The following is a 21,146-nucleotide window of genomic DNA, read 5'->3' as shown; positions in this document are numbered from 1 at the left end:
ATGATGGCCACAGGCTGAGACTTACAACGGGAGAGATAATAAAATAATAAAACAATTACATTCTCACGTTTCGATTGCAACACAAGCAATCATCACATTTTCTTGCTGTGGTTTTCACACCTGATGATGATTGCTTGTGTTGCAATCGAAACGTCGTGAGAATTTTATTGTTTTATTTTTATTATTTCCCTTCTATGCGACTTTACCGAAAGAACCAAGAATATGAATCCCTGCTGTCACGAAAGCTTTAAATCGAACCGGGAAGATGGCTGAAGGAGCAAACGTGCCCAAGTGGACAACCTCCATTTGTGGAGATGAATCAATGTAAGCAGCTTGTGGCGCGCGATAGATGTTTATCGCGCGACGGTGTGAAACGCCAATAGCTTGGAGAGGCCTTCCATCCGGCAGTTAGCAAATCCCAGCTGATGATGGCGCACACTGTCGGTCTCTACAAACAATGTCCAATTGGTGTAACAAGGGATGTGCCCCTCGATTTCTTGAATAACATTTACTGCAGCAAGCCCTGAGCTGACGAGAGGTGCCGCCGTCCAAACCCTGAGATGGAAACGAGAGCACTGCCGAACGCTCGGACAAGCGACAGCAGCTCAAAATAAGCCATCATCGGCATTGCCCGAACCCTTGGACAAAGAAGCTCAGGTCTCCTCCTATTTCAGGATACAACCTCGAGCAACGTGTTACTAAAAAAAAACCACATAACGTGGCATGGGGCAGTTCAGTTTACAAAGAGCGTTTATCAAATGTTACGTCAACGCTCTGAAGAGTACACAGAAAGATAAATCATGCCGCACTTCTTCAGTAATGGAGAATTACCGCTCCACTGCCCTAACTCAATGCTAGATTTAGACAAGTCACCCAATATTGTGCGAAATGGTTTAAGAATCGAATGAAAAATAAGTCAAGTTGCTCTCCAGATGTGCATCCTTCAACAGTCCAACAGCAGCTGCTCCCTGCGGGGTCGTTATTCAGCACAGGCTACAGTTGTTGTCTCGTGAAGATCTTCCCGCTGCCTGAAACACACGCGCGCACACACACACACCACATCGGTTATTACCCCGTGAAATCATTGCTACAACTACAGGTGGAATGACTCGTCCACACGATTGAAGACCACAATTAAATTCAAGAATCGACATTGCAGTTAATGTTGTGACCTCTACTACCCATTACTTACAAAACGCACATGCATGTAAAAAGCATGTATTATGATACATGCGATTTGACGCTTGAATCATGAGCTTAATAAATTATATTATTTTATTAATTGGTGGATCATTACACTCGTAACTGCCACCTACTATTATCAATCTGTGGAATTACCGTTTCAGATCACCGGTACAAATTTGCCGTGTTGCAGCCTGGTTGTGTAACAGACTCAATGACTATTTATCTAACAAAGTAGAGAAACAGACAAGTCATCTGAACACATAAGTCCTGCCAAATAAATGTAAAGTATTTTTTCCACATCCCATCAGCCACATTCTTCAGGGAGTGTATCATTTCAGCAGCATTGTGCTTCAACCTAAGAAAATGCTGGGACAGTTTTGACTGACTCATCAGGAGTCGGGCTGTCTTGAACCATGTTTCGCGAGCCTCTTGGCATGCAATGTTTCGGGTGCCACTTGATTCGATGCACGTGGATGTAAAATCCCATTTTAAATAGACAAATTGATACAATTGGCACGTGTCTACTAGTCCGCCTGCCAGTTGGTGACTTGCCCAAGCAACGGCTGACCAACAGTTGTGCACAACATGAAGACACATCCATCGCAGGTTGGGTCGCACCTGTTGCCGCTGCTGCTGCTCCAGCTCCTGTTGCTGGCGGCTGGCTTGCAGAGCGCGAGCCAATTCATCATCCTCGCTGAATTGGGAAGAAAATAAAATCATGCGAAGGGAGCAAGCCAGTTTGTGAAAATTCAACAAATCACTTGGTTAGACTGCATTGGCAGTTGTGCACACGTATATATGTGTTATGATGAATGGCTACTGCTCAAAAATCACATTTTATATATGTATATTTTTTCCCTTTGAAAGCAGTGTGACAAATGTATTGATTTTCGGTACGATAAAAAAAGCCTTTCATACATTTACAATGCTCTGAACATTACAAGCCAAATAAAACCACCATAACACGCCTCACCTGTGTGGAGGGGCTGGTGTATTCTCTGCCAGTGACATTTGTAAAGCCAACTGCAGGGCTTCCTCTTCGGTCTACATAAGAACCACACAACATGGGTACACACATCAACTCATTTATTTTATCAGACAGCATCCTAGAGGATGACCATCACAGATATGCAACAAAGTGCTGAGCTCATGTGTAAGGTGGATTGTTGCATAACAGGAAACGGGGAGTGGCAACGGTTGATAGAACATGGCTGATGAGAATGATTGTTTACTGTACTCACCAGTCCAGCTTGCAGGCTTGCTTGTGCTGTGGCAGCAGGCAGTGTAGCTCTGTCCCTGTGGTACAGATTACCCACTTAGGCATCTTGGGTATGTGGTTGGTTTTGTGCGATGCATGTTGCTCTCTACGTACGTGTCGCTGGTACTGTACAATGCGTGTGTACGGTTACACGTACCTTGCAGGGCCTCGGTTTGGGATGCCAGCATGCACAGCGGGCTGGCTGGCATGCAAGGGCGACTGGCCGGCCTGTGTGGTGGGTTGGCTGGTGTGCGTTCTCCCTGGCGCAGGAGTTGCTTTGCTCGAGGCAGATTTGCGTTGACTCGAGCCGGCCCTGATAACGGCTGCCGTACTGCATGCAAAAAAAAAACACGCTCGATCACACTTGCAAATATTTTCACGTGGATCGTTTGGAGGAGAGGTGTAGTCCTTTGCAGCAACATCCTGCTCCACCGATTTGCAAGGCTTACCCAGCGCGGGATAGGCCGCCTGGCCGTGCTATGCACTCGTGGTCGGCTGGGTGCCGGTGCTTCAGACAGAAGTTATTCTGACAGGAGTCGCACACCACCTTCACCAGCTCCTTCTGTTTGCAGCCCTTTTGCGAGCACCGGTTGGTGTAGATCTGAAAATAAACATAAGCAACGCTGACATTTACCCATATGGTGGCCTTTCTTCAAAGAGCGGGGATGATTAGTCAATTAAAGAGTCCGATTAACTAATATATGTAATCTACGGTTTTGTTGCAAATTACTCGCATTTAAATATTTGGCGTCGCTCTACCACGCCTCGTGGAGTCACATCTATATAAAGTGGTTATCCAAATTAAAGAGTTTACAAACCCCAGACAGCCGGAGATGGCATGGTTGCTCACCTTGGTGGTTCGCGTTGACTGGCACTCCTGGTCCATGTGCTGCCCCACCCTCACATCGGGAGTCTCTCCCCTCCCCACCGGGACGGGTTTGTTACACAACGGGCACACAGGCACTTGTACATCCTGTCAAGACAACACACACACACACAGCGTTATGAGGAGACCTCCATGTACCAACAGCATGGTCTAGTGGCCGATTTCCTATCTGTGGGGCACCCTGCACATAAGAATCTGGGGCCCCAGACTTGACATTAATCCTTGCCACCTAAATCACGAGGAGCCAACATTAGTGAACAATAGTGCAAGAGACAAATTAAATGGAATTCTGGGCATTGTCATGATGATGACGACATCACCACGTGACATCAGTTGTGTTCCATGTTTCCGCACTACCTTAGCCGCGCATCTTACAAGACATTTCAGAGATTTCTCAACAGCTGGAATAGTTTTTTTTTGCCAATTTGATGACATTCGTTGTTTACACACGTAACAGGGAAGACCGCGAGAAGGTTGTCATCTTCTTCCCCAGCAGCAAAGCGAGGATGTTAGGGTACACACTTAAAATGCCATGTCTAACCACCAAAGTGGATGCCAGTTCTATAGCCTTCATTCTCAAGGCCTGGACAAGTACCGTTTGGGGATTCTAACCTTGCGGTAAGCAGAGGCACAGCGATGGTGGGAGTAGGAGAAGTGGTCCTTGCAGAAGATGAGCTCGCAGGCATCACAGCGCATCGGCAGGAAGTCTGCAGCACAACACAGGATACACAGAACCACCGTTAACACTGTATCCTTTAGGGACTCCACAACATTAAGATGCAAATCGATAACACTGTTCAGGCGCACCAAACAATTGGCCGCGAACAACGGAGCAGGCAGCCCTTCGGAGCGCCGTGTGCGTTACTGAAATTGAATCGATTGACCGAATCTATGACGACTCAACCGTGGCACCGAGAATTATCCGCTTGCTGAAAAAAATAAAAATCTCGAAACTTAACACATTTGACAGACCAAGAAATGGCAACGTGGTTAATGGGAAACAACTCATACGACTTAAATTGCCAATACTGTGTGTGCTAATGTCCTGGAGCCTCAGCGCACACATCAATACAGGAAACACTCACACGTACACTTGACAACACACGTTATTTATATACGCCACGCAATCTACAGCTTCACAGCTGCGAGGCCTAAACTAGCGTATTGTTTGTCAGTGTTAATATTTGCAGATATCGAATTGCTTTCACATTAATCAAGCGCAGCCGAAACTGCAGTCGGTAAAGTGGGTTAGGACCAGGATCATTCAAAATCATAAACAAACTCGCCCTGTACGGCGAACACAACGAACCTAACAAGAATAAGCCACGTCGGCCCGAAACATCACTCCGTCAACCCGCCCCTTTAACCTCGCACACAGTGGCGATCCCATCCACAGCGACGGGCACGACCGACTTCGTGAACCCCTGACGGACATCAGTGGGTGGAGTTGGACCGGCCTGGCCGGAGGAATTGGCTGCCCTGTACCTAAGACAAGTCTCTAATCGTGTCTCCCCTAGCAGCGTCTCCCTCTCGTCCGAGTGTCACACAGACACTCATTCTCGTGTCTTCTCCCCTCCCTCTCGTCCTGGTGTCACACAGACACTCATTCTCGTGTCTTCTCCCCTCCCCGCGTCTCCCTCTCGTCCTGGTGTGTCACAGAGACAATCCTCCCCGTGTCCTCTCCCTCTTGTCCTGTTGTCTCACAGAGACAATCCTCCCCGCGTCCTCTCCCCCCTCTCGTCCTGGTGTGTCACTGAGACAATCCTCCCCGTGTCCTCTCCCTCTCATCCTGGTGTCTCACAGAGACAATCCTTCCCGTGTCCACTCCCTCTCGTCCTGGTGTGTCACAGAGACAATCCTCCCCGTGTCCTCTCCCCCCTCTCGTCCTGGTGTGTCACAGAGACAATCCTCCCCGTGTCCCCTCCTCCCTCTCGTCCTGGTGTGTCACAGAGACAATCCTCCCCGTGTCCTCTCCCCCCTCTCGTCCTGGTGTGTCACAGAGACAATCCTCCCCGTGTCCCCTCCTCCCTCTCGTCCTGGTGTGTCACAGAGACAATCCTCCCCGTGTCCTCTCCCCCCTCTCGTCCTGGTGTCTCACAGAGATAATCCTTCCCGTGTCCACTCCCTCTCGTCCTGGTGTGTCACACAGAGACAATCCTCCCCGTGTCCCCTCCTCCCTCTCGTCCTGGTGTGTCACAGAGACAATCCTCCCCGTGTCCTCTCCCCCCTCTCGTCCTGGTGTGTCACAGAGACAATCCTCCCCGTGTCCCCCCCTCTCGTCCTGGTGTGTCACACAGAGACAATCCTTCCCGTGTCCTCTCCCCCCTCTCTTACAAAAAAAAAACATCCGCTCGGTCCCCAGACCCCCAACCCATCTTTTATGACGCGACAGCTGGTTCCACAAAAGCTATCGAAATTAAATTGTTTTTCCTTTTAACGTGAACTCTATGGGATAACAACCTCCACTCGGGAAGTTCTAATTTGCCCAAACACTGCCCCGTCACTCTAGGCCCGAGCCTCGGTCTCGCCTAGCGGGTCCCGCCGACAAAAGCTTCGCCCACCGCGGGCCTACCGCGGGCGCACCGCAGGCCACCGCGGGCCACCGCCGCCGCGCCCCGCTCACCGAGACGCTTGCAGGCCGCTTCCATGCAGTGCTTCCCCAGGTCGGGCAGCTCCATGGCGCCTCTCCGTCGTGCCCGTCGACGTCCGAGCGCTACAAAACAAAACAACCGACGATGGAGTTCACGACGCGAGCCGCTTCACTTTATAGCGGCGGGGGCGAAGCGGTGGGGGGCGGACGTGACGTAGCCTATCGTGACTCATCGATTACACAATTCTAATCACTGCCCCGTATAACGGCGTCGGAGGCTTTCGCGATCGATATGAATCCATGATCGAGGTTATTTTTGTTGGGTTAAGTCGCTTAAATATAAATGCGTCGTTAAACCCGCCACCACCCGACACAGATAATTAGGAAGGTTGTGTCACGTAAACAGAACCTGTACCACCGGTGTGTTTGGAGAGTTCATCCACAGCGCTCGAATTGTAAATGTGGTGAATTTACTCTTATTTATATTCCACACAACGACGCGAATGATTATTCCGTGTTGTGCATTGCATCGCTCTGCATCGAACTGTGGACCCACAGAGGGTCCTTGCCTATGAACATCTGGCGGTGACGGGACTTCGACTGAATCAAAGCTGCTGAAATCGTGTAAATATTCAATACGATATTAAACATGTACACGGCAGAGGCACTATAGCGAGACGAAACCGTGAACATCTATATTTTACTCAAATTTATCTTAAAATAAATAATTATCATTTTATTTTTTACTGAATTGAGAAATCGTGACACGCCGCGTTACGAGCCGGTCGAGAAGCTGCGGGGGGTGACGTCACGAGACGTGACGCGGCACTTTTCGAGTTTCACGCGGCGACGGGAATGTTCCGGAATTGTGACGTCACCGCGTGTTGTCGCTGTGACGTCACCGCGTGTCCTCACTGATTTCATCCACGTGGGCGACGGGACGAGATTTACATTGAAATAGCGCCCAAATACCGGATTAATTATAATTAGACACTCCGAAAAATATATATAAGACGCAACTCAAACGTGTGTTCGGTTTCTATGAAGTTATACTCAACTGGACACATCTTAGCTCTGACACACATACATAATGATAATACGCACCCAATCTCGTTGAATACTGATCTGGCCATGCACACCTACCGGATTATAAGACGCACCCCCAACTTTTGATTTGAAATACAATGATAAATAGCGCGGCTTACAATTGGGAGAATCCGGCATAACTTGTGGTATAGAGTCCCACCAAGCAGCGTTGTTATGATATTGGGGTTCAGGCAGAGACTTAAAAGTGTGGGGTTGGGTGTGGCAGCAGCAGTCCTATCTAGCACTGGTGATGAATGAGTCACTGATGTTTATCGAAGGATAGATGAAGTGCCAGATACAACACACCGTCACATTTCAAATATCGCGTGTTTGAATGGCAAATTCCAGAATCGTGTATTTTTAATCAATGTCTACAACTGTGTAACAATAGGTGCGTCGGGTCGTATCAGAGCGCTTTAAATCACAGTTAATCTCAAACATTTGAAAGGGCACTCCCAGCCGGAGCCGTCACTGTCGAGGTGACTCAGCATTTGGCCTGCAACGTAGGCATTCGTCTATGGGTGATCCCAATGCAGAGCCATGATTCTGAATGAAGGCTTCTCCTCTCAAGCGATACTGCGATCTGATAATGCATCGAGCACCTGCACACGAGCTGAATTCATCCCTCCCTCGGCTGCCACTCTGTCGTTCGTGTGAACCGTCGGACATCATCCCTTCCAGCCATAACGTGTCCTGACCATGGCTCACTTTTCTTAAGTCAGAAGTATGTCTTGAATCAGTGATTGATCTATAATCCATGCACTTTTTTTTCTCTCGTGACAAATGTCGTAGCATTATTTGTGCTAAAAATTTTAACTTAAAACTTTCGTGACTGCAGGAATTAATATTCTATGTTTTTTTTGGTAAAGTCACGTAGATAGAAAAAAGAATAACAATAAAATAATAAAAACAGCCTGCCTCAACAGCTTTTCTGATGACGATTGCTTGTGTTGCGATCGAAACGTCGTGATATTTTTCTTATTTTTTTGTCACTTTATTTTAATTTTTATGTTTATTATTTTATAAAAAATACAATTTCTATCAACGTGACTTTACCGAAAGAAGCATGGAATATTATTTGTGCTATGAAGGGATATTACCTGGAACGTCGCCTGTTATGTTTTTCTTTTGAGGCCACGGTGCTATTGACAAATGTGTTATACAGCACGATAAAGTATTTGTGTGTAGCACCATTGCCCAAGGTGTGAGAGAGCCCCCCCTTGTGTTTTGTAACAGGTATTGGGCCTTTAAACGTAGCAGCGTGTGTGTGGTGCACCTATAACAACGGACGAGGATAAAAAAAACTATGGAACAAAGAGGTGGACGTGAGCGGGTTGGAGTGCATTCGAACTTAACAATGAAAAATATCATAGCAATATGCGGAAAGTTTTCAATCACTGTTACCCCTACCTCGATATAACATAGTGACAAAACACGGTCATTACAGAAAAAAATAAAAGCAAACCTGAAAATTGTGCAAAGACGCATGGAGAGACAGATGTTTGGAATTGAGAGACATAATTGAGACAGAGGAATACGATGGATTATATAGATGTACAGATTAGTGGTATCAATCATCTCTACAAGTGGGCTTGGGCAGGACACTTCGTTAGATGGGGTGACGATGGCTAAGCATGATTAGAGTGGCAGCCAAAGAATGGAACGTGTCCAAGATGGCGTCCACCAATGAGACGGAGCCATCAAATCAGTTCGTGGACAGATTTTAGATGGATTGTTGCAATGGCAATACCATGGGAGGTGGCAGAGGCTTGAGGAGGCCTTCATCCAGCAGTGGATTGAACATGGCTGATGGTGATGATTGGAGCCTAATACTCCATTGGAGCCTAATGCTCGAATGCTCCAATCATCAAGAGGGGCACTGTGGTGGGATTTCAGTGATGAACATCATCGCGTGACGTCGCCATCAAGATGAGGTCAGTGGATGTGATGACTATAACAATAATAAGACCCCTGCTGTGGCTGGAAATCCCCGTGAATTGTCAGTTGTAGCTTTAATTTGCACGATTCTAAGTGCAGAAACATATTGTGTTATTACAATTATTCCTACAAGTTTATTTACAGCGCCATATGCCCTATGAAAACACGAAGCTTGTTGTATTAAACTGTACATGTTTTCCTTTTAATCCTGCTGTCCCTTGAAGTATGTATGAAAGGGTCTTGCGTGATTGAATAAATACACTTAAGTGTGGTGTTTTTCTGTGTATATAAAATTACAATCAAGATAATTACACCTGCTGAACTGGTTTGCAGCAAACACATGCAGGTTTGTGTGCGTGTCACTGTGGGCTCCTTGGGAATGCGTGCAAGTACACGATGTACCTCTTGTACGAGCCAGGAAACACATAACTCGTATGAACCTTACAAACATCCATTACCCTATTAGTCCGATAGTTGATTCCACTTATCCACAGGGAATTTTCAGTTATTCGCTGATAATCAAAAAATATAGAGCCGCTAATAATGATGTTCCCAGATCCAATAGTTCCCAAGGATAATGAGTCACCAGTGAAGGGGTAACACACACACACAAGATAAATGCTGTAGTAATTATGTGGCACTGAGGAATCTTGATCAAATGTTGGGTCGAAGTCGCAGCCAGGATCGACTGTGCTATATTAGTAGCCCTCCTCGGCCAGGAACCATTTGCAGGCGATTAAAAGCCATTGGCGCAGCGTTAGGCCTGCCCCACTGCCAAAACAGAGGGTCGGGCAGCCAACAGCCCCAAGTCCCCCACCCCCTCCCCATGCTGCAACAGCCCTGGCCACTTGGCGATGCTGCACTAATTGGGACAGATACATTGAATTTGTTCGTCGCAATTAGGGATACCGCGGTGGCGAGATGTTAACTACATCGCCTATGCCAGATGGACGTGAGTTCGATCCCGACCCTGAAGATGCCTGTATATTGTATGTCTCTCTCCAGCATTTTTCTCCGGGTCCTCGGTGTTTCCCTCAATGTTTAGAAACATGCGATTAAAGTATTTTTTGCTGCTATAAATTTCCACGTGATAAGTCACTTCTTTGAGCTACCATTTGTGACCAGGTAACTTCTGAAAAAGAGCAATACAGCTCCGTGGGCCGTACCTGGTGAAATAAAAAGTTTAGTTCATAGTTTAGAATGTCGTTGATTGACAGACCCCACCACCAGCCGAACGGCGTCTCAGAGCGCTTTACATCGCGTCTCACGTCAAACATTCCAAAGGGTAGGCGCACTGGCAGCGGTCCCCGTGGGCACAAGCTGACGCACCACCCAGCCTGAAATCGGCCTTCGTTTGCCAGTCGGGGGCAATGCCTGCGGTGTAATCCCAATTGAGAGCCATGACCAATATCGTGCTGAATGAAGATATCCCACGGTCCTGCGATCTAACAATGCACCCGTACGAGCCGAACTCATAGCTCCATCTCCGCAGTGTACATTCTCTCTGGAGTTCCCTACATTGGCTGTAATTCTGCCATTAGTCTAAACCACCGGCTGTTTTCCCTCCGAGCTACTTATCCCGCCCAAGACTACTTAACAGTCTAAATGTCTCTTAATTTCTTCTGTAATTTGAATTATCACCACTGCAGGCTCACACCAGTCCAGTGCTGAAAGTAGTGTTTACACAGTGTATTTAACATTATTCAAAAATAGGCGTTTACACTAGTGTGTATACTACAAACCTTTTTTTCAAATCCCCGTGTTTAAAAACACGGACAAAACATGTATAACACACGACGGATGGACGTTATGAAATGTAATTATGTAAGTCTTGTACGCACTGCATTTGCCAGAGCCGTTTGTGACGGCTCAACCCGAGACCAGTGAGAGCGAGCCTCCGGCCTCGCTGCAGAGGAGAGGGAGAATGATCGCCGGCCACCCCACAAGCGGACTTGCCCAGCCCGGCTAGACCAATGACAATGCTATGGAGGTTGTTAAATCCTTAAACTGTAACTTGTGTGGATCTCCCGAAGGTAATACACAGCCATGCGTGAACGTTAAACCCCGAGCATAATTTCATTCTGGGTCCACATTAACAAATCGCCCTTATACATCATTTGCTTTCGTCTGTTGTTCCGTGTAACCCATGAAGTCCTAAGTTTGGATTGTATCTTCCGGTTGTTGCCTTCAGGGCACCCATATTCCCCAATTATTTCTGGCACTCGAACTCACCCGAGTTGTGTGAAACTTCCGTGGGCTCCAAGCATGCAGGGCATGCCAGAGGTGTGGTTCTAATCTTAAAAGTGATAAACGTATCGCACATTGTGAAAGCAGCTCACACCTTTGACCCTCGATCAGCAAACATTCCCATGTCCTGTGCACAGCAAATAATGGACAGGAGATACTTCAAAATTGAAAATTCTCTATTCGACAGAAACCCAGTTTTAGACCAAAAAGTAACGCCACCTGAAATAAAAAATGTATATGACAAATAGAAAAGCCTGGAGACTATATCGAATTACAAATAATGAAAGACATTCAGAAACACAAACACCATTAACCTATTGCAATGCATTCGCAAACCTGCGTTGACCGTTAACTCTTGTTATTACACGTGTGTTTACCCAGAAATCCCCAGCGAGTCACATGACTTTTTCAGGAGGGTCCTGACAAGTTTTTTTTTGCAGTCATAGGCAACGGTCGCTCTGTAGATTCCAATTGAGTAATTTTTGGGTAATTTTTTTTAAATTGGAAAATGTGAATTTATGTCACGGGATCTCTAGCATCCACTGAGACGCAGACGGCGCGTATTTTAAATGTATACCACACCACCAGTGTTAACCAGGGCGGCCACTAGTTTCCTCCCACCACCCGCAACGTGCAAAATGTGTTAACAAATGCGTGCAAACAGAACCTTAACCACACTTCATGGATGCAGCTTCCTTGACCCCAGGTTTAACCCGCAGGCTAACGTTTAATAATGGTGGAGACTAGAACATTGATTCTAAACCCGTGAACCATCAGAAGTGGTCTGCGGAACTGTTGCAGATGCGATATTTTTTTTTCCAAACATGTAATTCTTTACGGTAGTGGACAGCGAACATTAGATGAGAGTTGAGAGTGGTCGACACATCTAGGAAGGATTGGAACCACCAGGGCTAGATGTTCCGAGATGTCATCCCAGTAAATGTGGAACATTGGGGCCAATGTTAATCAAACGGTTCAAACCAAATGCTAACGTTGGCCCAGCACTGCGTATTTACTGGGATGGGCTGCTCGACCACTTGGATGACTCGAACGAGGGAGACACCATCCAATAGGCTGGGAACGTTGCTTGCTGCAATGTTGGATGAAATGTTGGAACGTCTGTGTCAATTAATAAATTCTCACTTTCCGGGACTGAGGAATAATATCGATGATCAAAACGTAAACTTTTGTTTTACTAATCCCTGATTTGCAGTTAACATGTTTGCAAACGAGTACAGTTATATCACGAGTCATTGTGTCCCAATCATGTACCAGTGTGCATGTTCCCTGAGGGCTAAGGTTTCAGCATGATTAGAGTATGTAAGAATCAAGGGATAAAATATCTCAAGGGTGACGATTTAGTGTTAAGTCGGCATTAGTGTTACAGGTTTGTCATTGGGAATGTAACAAGCTTAAGGGTTAGTGTTGAGGTTTAACGGTTAAGGGTTTTATTTAGGCCTAGGGGATAGTGTATACATTGGGCTAGATTTTTATCAGTGAGTAAAAAAAAAAGTGAAAGTCCACAACATGCATTGAAACGTCAACCCTGACGCAAGAGCACCCCACATTTAAACTCCATCTGGAAAAAAAAGAGAGAACTCGCTTCTGAGCCCGTGCAGACTTTTACGTTTCTGAGCATGAGATTATCCAGTGCATACGCGTTTACATACTCGAGCATTCGTGCGTGCGCGCACACGCACACGGACACACCGACGCACGCACACAGGCAGCACGACGCCGCGGAGGAGGAGGTACAGTGACAGTAGACGCGCCGTTCATGGCCGCTGAGAAAATGCCGTGTGTATATGTACAAGGAGCGATGGGGCACTGCCCGGCATGGGTAAGGGGGGGCGTGTGCAGGCCGCTTCTTAGGTGAGGTGGCGCTTCGCGTGCAGCGCCAAGTGGTCGGAGCGCGCAAACGTGCGGGCGCACGCGCGGCAGGAGAAGGGGCGCGCGCCCGTGTGCTTGCGCGCGTGTCGAGTCAGCTCGTCGGAACGGGAAAATCTCCATGAGCAGCCCGTCCACGCGCACGCGTACGGTCTGTCCCCTTCACACAAACACACAACAGGTATCCCATGTATATAGGCTTCAAAGTACCACCGTGCCATGCACCAAAGACAAATATCCCTAGTATATTAGCCTTTAATAAACTTGCTGGGTGCTATTAACAAGCGGCTATAAAGGCACTGCACACGAGGGGGTGGGTGGCCCATACCATGCTCGGAAGCCATTATCTCCCTTGTGGTGATGTTAAAACATAGCACTAGGTACTCATTTGAGGCTGAGTCGACCTAGGGGAGACCCAGGTCTGGTTCAGATAATTGTCGCTGCTGCTGTATTCAACAGATATCAGGACATTAAAAAATAAATACATAAGAATGCGAGTTTAGTGTTGAATATAACAAAACAATTTCTTGAAAGAAACGAGCTGCATGATGACATGTGAACATTTTAAGAAGCAGGAGACTGACAACGCAATTGTTTAACGGACGATGTTCATCTGTCTCTGATCTAATCCTCGTCCCCATTGCGCAATTTCAGCTTCTATCCTTTTCCCGTTCCTCTCCTTCTGCCGTCTTCTGTCCTCCCCTCTGCGCCCCTAACCTTCGCGAGCTTTGCTTTATTTTTCTAGATTACAACCGTGGAATCCAGCAGAGTAAGTTTACGCGCTTAGTTTTGCCACTATTCGTACACTTGGTCTCTGTACCGTTGTCGAAAAGTCCGAATACGATATAGATTTTTTTCATCCACAGAGCATGCGAGTGAGCGTGCGTGCGAGCGAGCGTGCGAGTGAGCGTGCGTGCGAGTGAGCGTGCGTGCGAGTGAGCGTGCGTGCAGTACCTGTGTGGCTGCGCACGTGTGCCTTCAGGTGCGAACTCTTGGTGTACGCTTTATTGCAACCTGCAAAGCGGTACAACGGTCATTGGCCTCATTAAAAAGCCACAACATTCACAATGAACACTTCTTACAATGACTGATGAAAAGTGAGAACATATGCAGGTGAAAAGACATTTTATTGACCGTGAATAAAAGTGGGCAGGAGACGTCTCTGGATGGGATGGTGGCTGATGGGTGGGGAATAACAATGGAGGCAGCCAAAGGAGGGGACACTCCCAGGAGGTTGCCCCCCTTGGAGATGGAGCAACAGGTGGATTACAGCCCTGTCAACCCCTTATCAGTGGCTACCTTATTACAGACCAATTCAGACCTTATTGGTCACCCCGTGCCCTTATAAATCTCAACGTTCATCCTACAAAGTCTCATCACAAGACTCACGTAAAGACCAAAAACATTTTTGCCCGTATTTAAACGGCTGTACGTCGTATGGACCTGCAAACTAAATTTCCCTGGACAATATAATCCGGGGTAAACCGTACTATGGGTTGACAGACATGGGATTATTACATCGTCGAACTGCGGAGAGGTGGCGATGGCTTGGGAGGGTCCCTCATCCAGTAGTGGATTGATCACGGCCGCTGATGATGACTATGAAAGTGACTTTGCAGCGCTCACCCTCGTGCGGACACGTGTGCACGCGCTTCCCCTCCTCCAGTTTCAAAGTCTCCTCGGCGCTCGGCCCCGCCTCCAGGGAGCCGCCCACCCCCGCCGCGGTCGCCGTGGCGATGCGCGACGACGTCGCCGCCGCCGCCGCGGGCGGGACGTCGGGGCTGCCGCGCTCAGAGCTGGGGGGCGACGGGGGGAGGTAGGCGGCCGCCTCGGCCCATCTGCGTCCCGAACAAAACGGCACAATGTCGCCGTCTGCCCCGCCACTCGCGCGCGCCAGTTGGGGTCCGTTGCTCACGTAAATATTGTCCCGATGTGTTTTTTTTGTGTTTAGCCGTTGAACACACCGAACTCTGTAAAGGTTACAGTCCAATAGTGCACAAGAGCCACAGAGCTGCACGTGAGCTGGCACGAGTCCCTTGTGCAGACCTCACGGTATGGGAACATGAGGCTATTTGGCACCATGATAACCAGAATTTAAATGCACATTGGCAAGCCTAGCCCTTTAAAAGTTAAAATGTCATCAAGTTCGGCCTCGCCGTATCAAAGAGAACAGAATGTCAACTGGCCCGCAGACTGTTTGCCCCGTGACGGCCCTCGTAGTAGGGTGATGGGATATATGGCTCGCTGAAAGATAGAGATTCGTGAGACGAAAATGAGATACACGCAAGAGATGACACACCTGAAGACAAGTGGTGCAGATTAGTCGTGACGTTCACAAATGTTATCACGTCACATATGAAGTCATAACATCTGTACACGTGACATTTTGTCATGCTGCCCATCAGCAAACGTTACATTTTTAGAAAGTGCCCCACTCGAAAATATAGTTCAAGAACCATGACATTTAACGTTCACAAATCTAGCCTATGGTAATGCTATTGAATTTTAACAAGGCCAGCCCTTTATCAAAGTGTGTTTTCATTAAAAGTATTTTTACAAAGATGGAATCATTTTCCTTGGCATCGCTCTTACATGAGAGCAACATCCAACCTATCACCAAATGACTCTGAATGTGTCTGATCTCATCAGACCTCTCATGTTAAGGAGGGTAAAGGCTGGCAGGGGAAAGGTGCATAGCAGGTGTTGTCGGTGTCTTGCTATAAGGGCTGCGACTTGCCAGTGGATGGGAGTACTGTGGTGTAGGGATAGATTTGGTTCACTTGCTGGATTATGTCTCGTTGTAAATTGTAATGTCTGTAAGGACCTTTCAGTGTCATCCACTCTTGTGCATAAGATTTCTCCGGGTGAATTGGTTTCCTCCCCATTTAAGCTAAAAACTCACGAATGGAGCATCCCAAAGAGAGGACCCCTCCTGAAAAACAATCGTAAGATGCTGAGGCTTCCCTGGATAAATAAAGGGCATGATTATCGTTCAACAGTTGTCAGAACAGGTGGTAGTATTTTATGCACTTGAATTTGTTCCCAGTGTTGGTGAACTCTGTATGACCCGTGTCAATTATAAATTGCATTTCTTTGTTGGTAATTAATTGGACATCAACAGTCATATCCACAAGAGTTATTCAAGCCTGGGAGGCCCTGCTGTTCCCAAATGTCAGCGTATTGTGCCGCTTCAGCCACTGCAAATTCATTAACGGCACAGGCCGCCTTGCGACCAATCACAGGCAGCGAAAACTGCAGGAAAATCGACCCACCGGCCTCTCCCACGTCCACGACCACGACCTCGGCCCCGGCCTCTCCTCGCAGGCCGCTCCGCCGACACCGCGTCGCGCTGGGCCTGCAGGCTAGGCGAGCCGTAGGTCCCTCCCAGCGAAACGAGGCCCAGCACTTCGGCCGTTAAGTCGCTGATGGTGCTGAGCGGTGCCGCCATGAGCGAGTCCCTCCCGGGCTGCGGTGGTGGCGGCGGCGGTGGCAGCAGTCGGCTGAGCAGGCTGGGCGCTGCCTCTATGTGTCGCTGGGCACCGGTGGAACCCGGGTCCATCATTATCATCGGCGAGTTGGATCCCGCATCCATCACCAGGACATCCACGGGCAGGTACACGTACATATCGGCCCGCTACGCAAACACAGCGGACACGCATGCAGACTTGCATGGCTACTTTGGCACAAGGCAAGACAATAGACATTTATACAACTGCATCCTGCATGTGCACTGATCTAGTCAGATATCAGAAGATCAGTATGGTAAAGCATGGTTGATACTTACAAGGGAGTATACACTACATGGGAACACTAAGTGTTGCAAACTTGTACAAGTGTCATGACAGAAGATAGTTGAGTCAATTCATGCTCAAATGCAAAATTTAGGCAGTGATCACCTGTTTACAGCCCCAAGAGGACTTGCCCAAAAAGTTATACTTATTACATAAGATAGTACAACAATGGATTATTGATTCTATCTGTGGATATATTTATGCATTACCCCCTTGTACGTGTTGTGTTTTGTCCAGGAAATCTTTGGTTTCCTCCCACTTGCCAAACACTCCTAAGTGAATTAAGTGAATGGCCCAGTGCAGGGCCCCCCTTAGAAGAGTCTTGATATTTAGTACACATGTTTTGGCTAAATAAATTGCATTATAGAACTGCTTTTTTGTGTTTAGTTTGTTGTCCTTCCCCCGCACCTCCAATTAGCACGGTTGGCTATGTACGTATGCGCATACGTAGATGCGAAAGCAAATACACACACAGACACATCAGTATACAACTGATACACATGGAGACACATCAAGAGTGGCTCACATTTGGGCAGCAAGGCTGTCATTATATCTGCGTCTAGGTAATATCCAAAGACCTACATTGGAAAAAAAACATCCAATGTAACTGTTATTGGTTAAACATCCGAATGCTGAAAATGTACCTGAAAATTACTCAATTGGGATTCACACAGAAACATCACCTCCTACGGCGACAACCTTGCTGGACCCTCCTGGAAAAGTCTCGACATTCAGCGAGGCTTTTCAGGGTAAACAAGCATAATAATAACAAACACAAGTCAACCAGCTCCTAAGTGGTTCTTCTCACAACATTTCCTGAAACCGCTTTACACACGCATGTTCCAAAATGTTCTTTTGTTTTAAAGAACGGACTTAAAGAGCTCGGCTCAATCCACTGCAGAGGATGCGCATGACCAGCGTGGGAACGCGAGGCCGAGCTTGATCGCAAACTAGGTTTCTGTAGAAGAATGTACGCGCAAAGATGCACGTTTTGATGTAAAAATGTCATGCCTTTTAAATGCTTTTTAATGTTTTCAGTGTTTAAAGTCAGAAACAAGTAGTCTCACAGTTTGTACATGTTTTACAATTATTCTTCACTTGCGAGGCGCGCGGTGGGAAACCTGTTTGCAGTTGTCATGCTGCCGCACGCACGTCACACCTAGATATTATGACACTAAACGCGCGTTCGGATATTTCTAAATAAAAATCCTCCAAGACAAATTTCACAAGTAAAACAAGCTTCACACGTTTTTCATTACTCTTCTGTGACTATTATATTTATACAGCACTTCGTAAAATGTACTGCATTCCTTGTCTACCGTGATGGATGTTGACTTGTGGCATATTTATGAAGTATATAACAACACATTATTTGAGGCTATTCCATGGCACCAACCCCATTCAGTGCTCACAAGAGATGTCACTTCCATCATTCAAATGTCCAATGCGCCCATGTGGGGAATTAATGTTGCAGATTCACGTTCACAGCTTCACCTTGACAAACCATTCCTTGCGTGGGTGACCAGGGTGAGAAGTGCACCGAGATGCTGACATAAAGCCACCCTGGGCCACCACCAAACGGCCCCATTTCTCAAAAATTTCAAGCCGTCCATTGTGCTCACTCAGTGGCCAGGAAACCCAACAAACCACACCTCGCTCGGGTTCAAGCAAAGTTCTCATCTAGACCTGGCCACGAAGGGAAAATGTGTTAGACCTGAGCGCAGAGATGAGACAGGAGGTAAAGACTTAAAACATGGCTAAGCAGCCACAAGACGCACCAGCCTCCAGCCTTGGCGACGAGACAGATGAGGTCTGGCCACGGACAAGATATTAAAAAGGCGAGACATGTGGCCAGCCGGAGAAAAATACATCGGGGTGACTTTTTCCACTGTTTTCTAATTTAAGCCTATGGCCAAATCACCTGAATGCCCTCAATCTCATCACTCATGGCAAGTTACAAGAGTGCGCCTGGATAGTGCTTGGGCTGCTGGCAGGCGGCGTGCTTGGGCATCAGAGGGCGGTGCAGAAAAGTAAATAGTTGGACAGCACTTCGATGTTCCTCTCCTTCACCAGCCCGCACCGAGCAGTGCAGTGAAGTCAATTAACCCTCACCACCCACGCCGAGCGGGCAGGGCAGCAGTGGATTGACTAAAGGGCTGTACGAGTCCTACTTTAAATATCGCAGAGAAAGTTGCACTTGAGGGTGTTGTGTGTTACACAAAACCAAACACCGACTCGCCAGGCAAGAGCTTGCCAAGCAGGAGACGCGAGAGACGAGAATTCGCCAGACATGGGATGCGAGACTTGGACAATGGAGACACGAGTAGACATGCCCACGCAGAGGACGGGGGGCCCCGTGGAGAGATGAAGAGGCCTTGCACAATGAGAGGCGAGACAGAGCCATAGGCACTGGGGAGGAGGTGACGATACAATGCCTTGAGCAGAAGCGACACCGGGCGTAAACCGGTCAAAGCGACAAGAAATGTGATGATGAAAACACAAGCCACGGACACCGGACAGAGAAGAGCGCGATGTGAGAGGGAGACGCGGTCCCGTGTCCTCCTCCTCACCTCGCCGGGTCGCACAGGTGTGAGCTCCGCGAACACCGGGGCCTCTTCCGCGTCCATCCCCGTGTCCTCGTGTCGATCTGTTCCCTGCAGTTCACACTCGCGTCCCTTGATCACTTTGTCTCCCTCCCTCCCTCTGCCCCTTCTCTGTTGTTCTTTCCCTCCCGTATCTCCGCCCTCTGTGTGTGTCCCACGCGCTCTGCTCCCTTAACATGTAACTCTCGCTCGCGTTGTCTCTCTGCTGCTCCCCGCCGTCTCTCGTCTCCGCTGTGCCCCGTGTCGCTGCTTCCCCGACACCGCCGCCACCCTCCCCGTGCCGTCTCCGTCTCTCGCTTCGCCTCAAACTCCACGGGCCCCAAACTTCAGAGTCGAGGAGCAACGAGGCCCGCGTACCGCCCCTCCCCCCACCTCGCCAGAGCCCCGCCCCTCCGCGCCAAGGCCACGCCCCCTATTCTCTATAGCCACGCCCCCTATTCTCTAGAGCCACGCCCCTTCCGCTCCTAGCCCCGCCCCTCTCCGACCCGAGCCCCGCCTACATATAAATCACACCGCGCCCCCCTCCTCTAGCCCCGCCTTTTCGTGAACGTGTTGATTTTTCTTTTTTTAAAAGGGCCATCGGCCGAAACGTCGACGATTATGCACTTTCCTGTTTTGGAGCTATTGACGATTGGAGAGGCATTTTCATCGGGATTATGGAGCGCCGATGGCGCAGGGTTGGCGCGCGACGCTTTGAAGCTGGACACGCGAAGTTGCTTTCCACAGAGACCACGGCTGCCATCAGCGGCGACTCGCGAGCCGTAGTTCCTAACCTGGTTCTCATCTTGCGCGTGACAGCAGGACTGTGTAGTATGTTCAGGAGGTAAATGCTAAAAATGTCGCGAGGTCTACTGGCCACGAGAGGGCTTCAGCCTTTTAGAGTTCGTGTAGTTGTTTTGTTTTTCCCTTCCTGCTCCGTTGAAGGAGCGCAGACGACTTGGCTCAACTCCCAAGCTCCATAGTTCGTGTTGCATTGTCCGCAATCGCATGACAACTGCGGCTATTGTGGCTTTAAGGAGATGCTCGCATCGGCCTGGTGACGTTCTGATGCTGTCGACGGCGACACCGGCGTGGTGAATTATGGTCAAACAACCCTCACAACCGACAGGGCGTGTAGGCCATCATCCAGCAGTGGAATGACAAAGGCATAAGCATTGTACTGTATAGCGAAACGACAGTACTGGACTGTACTTGGAGCAATTGCCGCTCCACTCGCACGCCACTCAAATCGTCTAAGCCCCTCCCCCTTCAGCAAGCTCCGCCCACACACTCAGCCCCTCCCACTCCCCCGTCCCCCACGATCACCCCCACCCCACCGCCACAGATTATGATTCCTTTTGTGTTCTGGTAGAGAATGGAAAGCCCCGGGGCCCTGGGAGCCCAACTCCTTTAAACACCGCAGCGTCTCGCACTCTCCATAGCCCCCCTTCCACATCCCGTGTCCACATCCACTCGCCCCCCCCCCTCGCTCCCCACACAACCCCCCCCTCGCTCCCCACACAACCCCCCCCTCGCTACCCACACAACCCCCTCGCCCCCCCTCGCTCCCCACACAACCCCCCCCTCGCTCCCCACACAACCCCCCCTCGCCCCCCCCTCGCTCCCCACACAACCCCCTCGCCCCCCCCCTCGCTCCCCACACAACCCCCTCGCCCCCCCTCGCTCCCCACACAAC

The 21,146-nt window shown here is 48.7% G+C and overlaps 2 protein-coding genes across 2 annotated transcripts; both read right to left on the bottom strand.

Moving 5' to 3' along the window:
• Positions 1-732: 732 nt before the first annotated feature.
• On the bottom strand, positions 733-6,114 carry ZFAND2B (zinc finger AN1-type containing 2B). The gene is made up of 9 exons (XM_078595046.1): positions 5,953-6,114; positions 3,942-4,036; positions 3,294-3,416; positions 2,893-3,044; positions 2,601-2,774; positions 2,427-2,481; positions 2,159-2,229; positions 1,804-1,879; positions 733-1,028 (listed from the first exon to the last, which is right to left on the bottom strand). Exons 1-9 carry the CDS (start codon positions 6,005-6,007, stop codon positions 984-986), a joined length of 846 nt encoding a protein of 281 aa, XP_078451172.1. The 5' UTR covers positions 6,008-6,114; the 3' UTR covers positions 733-983.
• Positions 6,115-11,348: 5,234 nt separating this feature from the next.
• LOC144719167 (uncharacterized) lies at positions 11,349-19,708 on the bottom strand. The gene is made up of 5 exons (XM_078595044.1): positions 19,439-19,708; positions 16,350-16,711; positions 14,704-14,915; positions 14,032-14,091; positions 11,349-13,237 (listed from the first exon to the last, which is right to left on the bottom strand). Exons 1-5 carry the CDS (start codon positions 19,493-19,495, stop codon positions 13,059-13,061), a joined length of 870 nt encoding a protein of 289 aa, XP_078451170.1. The 5' UTR covers positions 19,496-19,708; the 3' UTR covers positions 11,349-13,058.
• Positions 19,709-21,146: the final 1,438 nt, after the last annotated feature.

Source organism: Lampetra planeri, chromosome 5 (assembly GCF_965212315.1).
Source record: "Lampetra planeri chromosome 5, kcLamPlan1.2.h2, whole genome shotgun sequence".
In the NCBI taxonomy this organism is placed as follows: Eukaryota; Metazoa; Chordata; class Hyperoartia; order Petromyzontiformes; family Petromyzontidae; genus Lampetra; species Lampetra planeri.
Note: the sequence above shows the minus strand (reverse complement) of the source record. Positions and strands in the feature narration are given on the sequence as shown.

Bases quoted from the DNA above. Each gene is read 5' to 3' on its own strand.
- ZFAND2B (XM_078595046.1), bottom strand. From the start codon at position 6,007: ATGGAGCTGCCCGACCTGGGGAAGCACTGCATGGAAGCGGCCTGCAAG. The intron at 2,775-2,892 runs GTAAGCCTTGCA...TTTTGCATGCAG, and splicing joins GGCGGCCTATCCCGCGCTGG to TACGGCAGCCGTTATCAGGG. The intron at 2,230-2,426 runs GTGAGTACAGTA...GTTCTTATGTAG, and splicing joins CAAGCCTGCAAGCTGGACTG to ACCGAAGAGGAAGCCCTGCA.
- LOC144719167 (XM_078595044.1), bottom strand. From the start codon at position 19,495: ATGGACGCGGAAGAGGCCCCGGTGTTCGCGGAGCTCACACCTGTGCGA. The intron at 16,712-19,438 runs GTGAGGAGGAGG...GTGTTTGCGTAG, and splicing joins CACCTGTGCGACCCGGCGAG to CGGGCCGATATGTACGTGTA. The intron at 14,916-16,349 runs GTGGGTCGATTT...TTCGGGACGCAG, and splicing joins CGTGGACGTGGGAGAGGCCG to ATGGGCCGAGGCGGCCGCCT.